Source organism: Lactuca saligna, chromosome 7 (genome assembly GCF_052625555.1).
Source record: "Lactuca saligna cultivar CGN05327 chromosome 7, ASM5262555v1, whole genome shotgun sequence".
Lineage (NCBI taxonomy): Eukaryota > Viridiplantae > Streptophyta > Magnoliopsida > Asterales > Asteraceae > Lactuca > Lactuca saligna.
The window spans coordinates 90862199-90865677 of record NC_136423.1 but is presented as its reverse complement, the minus strand read 5'-3'; the positions used below and the strand labels follow the sequence as shown (position 1 = coordinate 90865677).

At 44.0% G+C, this 3479-nt stretch overlaps 1 protein-coding gene across 1 annotated transcript; it reads right to left on the bottom strand.

Annotated features, from left to right (window-relative positions):
• Positions 1-339: 339 nt before the first annotated feature.
• LOC145007118 (uncharacterized) lies at positions 340-1495 on the bottom strand. Its single transcript, XM_078966104.1, has 2 exons — positions 667-1495; positions 340-578 (listed from the first exon to the last, which is right to left on the bottom strand). The coding sequence occupies exons 1-2, from the start codon at positions 1493-1495 to the stop codon at positions 340-342; spliced, it is 1068 nt and encodes a 355-aa protein (XP_078822230.1).
• Positions 1496-3479: the final 1984 nt, after the last annotated feature.

The following is a 3479-nucleotide window of genomic DNA, read 5'->3' as shown; positions in this document are numbered from 1 at the left end:
CAGTTGCTCTTGGAGCTCTTTCATTTCAGGTGGTGCCAAGCGGTAAGGAGATTTCACTACCGGAGTCGCACCTGGCACCAAATCAATGCGAAACTCCACTTGCCGAACGGGTGGCAAGCCAGGGAGTTCCTCCGGAAAGACATCGTTGAAGTCGGAAACGATAGGAACGTCGTCTAGTGCTATAGCAGAAGAGCAAGAAGCCATAGCCAGGCGGGGAATGTCCCCCTGAATAATAAGTTCTCCACCTCTAGGGTTTCGAACACGAACTTGCTTCTTACGACAGTGGATTTCTGCATCAAACGCATCAAGCCAATCCATGCCTACGATAACACAGAGCTCTCACATCGCAATAGGGATAAGATCAATAGGGAATTCAACTCCAGAAAACTCGAGAGTGCAACCCCGATAGACATCGGTGACATAAATTGTGCGGTTTTCGGCAACTTCGACAACCATTGGGCGAGCCAATTTTCCGATACTACACCCCAGACGATTAATAAACGTGCAAGATACAAAAGAATGGGTAGCACCGCTATCAAACATAACAACAGCAGGCTTGGAATCTAGCAAATACGTGCCTGTTTTACCACATACGATCAAGTAAACAATTCTAACTACCATTTATTAAATAATGGCAGGAAAGAAAGAAAAAAAAAAGAAATTTACCTGCCACTGTCGCGGTAATCACCGGCTCATCCGCAGTCATCTGGTGAGCACGACCTCGTGTCACCATAGTGGGTCCCTTAGAAGACGATGCAATTGCAGGATTTGTACCCCCGCTTCCTTTACCAGCCTTCAACTTCGGGCATTCGGGCTTCTTGTGTCCCGTCTCGTTGCAGTGATAGCAGACGGGAGCAGCAAAAGTAATATGAGGAACTGCACTCGCATGGGGAGCCCTACAATTCTTCCAATGATGCCCTGGCTTTTTACAGTTGTAGCATATCAACGGATTTTTCTCTCCCTGACCTGAAGACGGCCTGTACTCATACCTTGACTTACCACCCTGCTTTTGCTTTTTCTGGGCATCTCCGGATGTCTTGGAGGAGGTGTCATTGGCCTTCCTCTTGGTCTGGGTCTGCAACTCGATTTCCCTCCTCCTTGCTGCATCCATGATCGTAGATAAAGTCGGGAACTCCTGCATGCTAACGAATTCCCGAATCTCGGTACGTAGAATGGTAGTGTATTGGCTAACCAACCAGGCCTCGTTCCCAGCAAATGAGGGACAAAAAGATAGCATCTCCAAGAACTTGGCGTTCAGGTCGCTAACAGACTCGGTAGTTTGCTGTAAGGCCATGAACTCTTGCTGCATCCGCTGCTGCTCCACCTTGGGCACATATTGTGCCTCGAACCTCTCCACAAATTGGGCCCAAGACATGGCCCTCACTTCCTCCTCGTTTAATAGAGCGGTGATGGTGTTCCACCATGTCTTTCCCCTTTTTCGCAGCTGATTCATGGCGATCACAACTTTGTATTGGTCCGGACACCCAACAGTCATGAAGGCGCCCTCAACATCTGACACCCAATGCTTAGCAGCAACTGGGTCGAATTCACCGTTCCAAAGTGTTGGGCTTAGAAGGTTGCGTCTTTTGGGCTCGTTTGTTTATAATTCTTTGTATTACGGTTTGGGCTTGTCCAACCGTGTGTCTTTTATGCTTTGTATATAAGCTTATGCTTGCATGCATATTAGGTTAAGGATTTGAGAGATCTGAGAATACGATATTTTCCAGACGACTAAAGGTTTCTTTGATCATACTTGTAACCTTCCAATCCTCTACAGTTGATGTTCTTAATCGAGCTCTTCTGAGGATTTTGTTTTAATCATTCAACACGTTTGATTCAATCTTGTCTTGTTCTTTTATTGTGTTCATATCGTCATTGTTTAGTTACTTGTTCAAGATCTAATCGATCTTTATAGATTAAAGGTTTGTTTAATCTCATCAATTGGTATCAGAGCAGGAGGCTGTGTAATTGATACACATCTTTTCTGTGAAAAAGATTTTCATTAGGGTTTTTCCGCAATCATTAATATTTATTGAGCCGTCATCTTTATTGACGTATCTTGATATTTATTATTTTGCCCTAATCCGCTTTATTACAAGTCTGATCTTTGAACAGGTTTTTACGATCATAATGGACGCGACACAATCAAACGTTATCAATATTTCAAACAGCATTGGTTCAACGACAAGGATTCCGATCTTATACACCAACGATTATGAAGTATGGGCACATCATTTCGAAGACTACGTTATTGGGTCGGAGGAAAATGGGTATTTGATTTGGGAAGCCATCACCAACGGACCGTTTTCTCATTCTGCAACGTCCAGAGTCATTAAAACTCAAAAAGAATACAATGATCTGCTTAAGGACGTGAAAGACATTGCACAAGATGAAAAAGACAAGTTCCAATGCAATATCAAAGCACTAAGATTGATCCGGTTTGCCCTTCAGTCCGATACATTCAGATTGGTTAGCTCTTGCACGACGACGAAGGATGTATGGGACAGACTTCGTGAATTGTATTCTACAGACGAAGATCTCGAACATTCTATTCAAACTCTGCTTCTATCTGAGTTTGGTGAATTTAGACAAGGGGCTGAAGAATCTGTAACCCAGACATTCGATCGCTTCAATCATCTTCTCAGCAAGATGATCAAACATGATATCGAAAGGAAGCTCATCGAACAGAAAGTTACATTCCTGAATGGTCTAAGGTCTGAGTGGAGAGCAGTAGTTTCCACAGTTAAAGCCCATGAGCAATTTAAATCATACTCTTTGGCGAAACTGGTGGGAATTCTCAAGTCTCAAGAGAAAAACGTGGTGCAAGAAAAGAATGTCGTTTCTGGTCTCGGTTCGTTGGCTCTCTTGTCAAAAAGTAAAGCTGTTATGGAGGATGAAGACCTCAGCCTGGAAGAATATGATCTCACATCAGAAGATTATGCCTTGATGGTATCCAATCCCAAAAGGTTCATAAAGAAGAAATTTCCCAGCAACAAAAACCGAAACTGGCAGGGAAGTTACAGCTCAGAAAAGGTGGTTAATGAACCGAAAGTTGAGGAGCACAAGAAGGAAGCAAAGGTTGACGGCGATTCTGTAGTGAGCTGCTTTTACTGTGGTGGGAAAAACCATTATGCTAAGGACTGTGTCCTCAAGAAAATGGCTGAGAAAGATGATGGAAATGATGAGGAAGCTGTGTTGCAGAAAAGGCTAGATGAGTTGAGAAAGAAGAAGTCTGCTGCTAACCCGCCTTGTAATGCCCTTATTGTGCAGGGTTCTGTTCCAGGTGATGAGTTCGGTAGCACGGAAGTTTGGTCTACTGACTCAGAAGACGAGGAAGTGAGGCAGCCTACTCATGGAAAGGCGTTCGTGTCTAAGGAAGAAGGCAGTGGTGGTAAATGCCTTATGGTTTCTGACGTATCTCAATTGAGGGGATACAACACCGATGGAGGTCATGATGGACAGAATGCAAAGGAGGACAT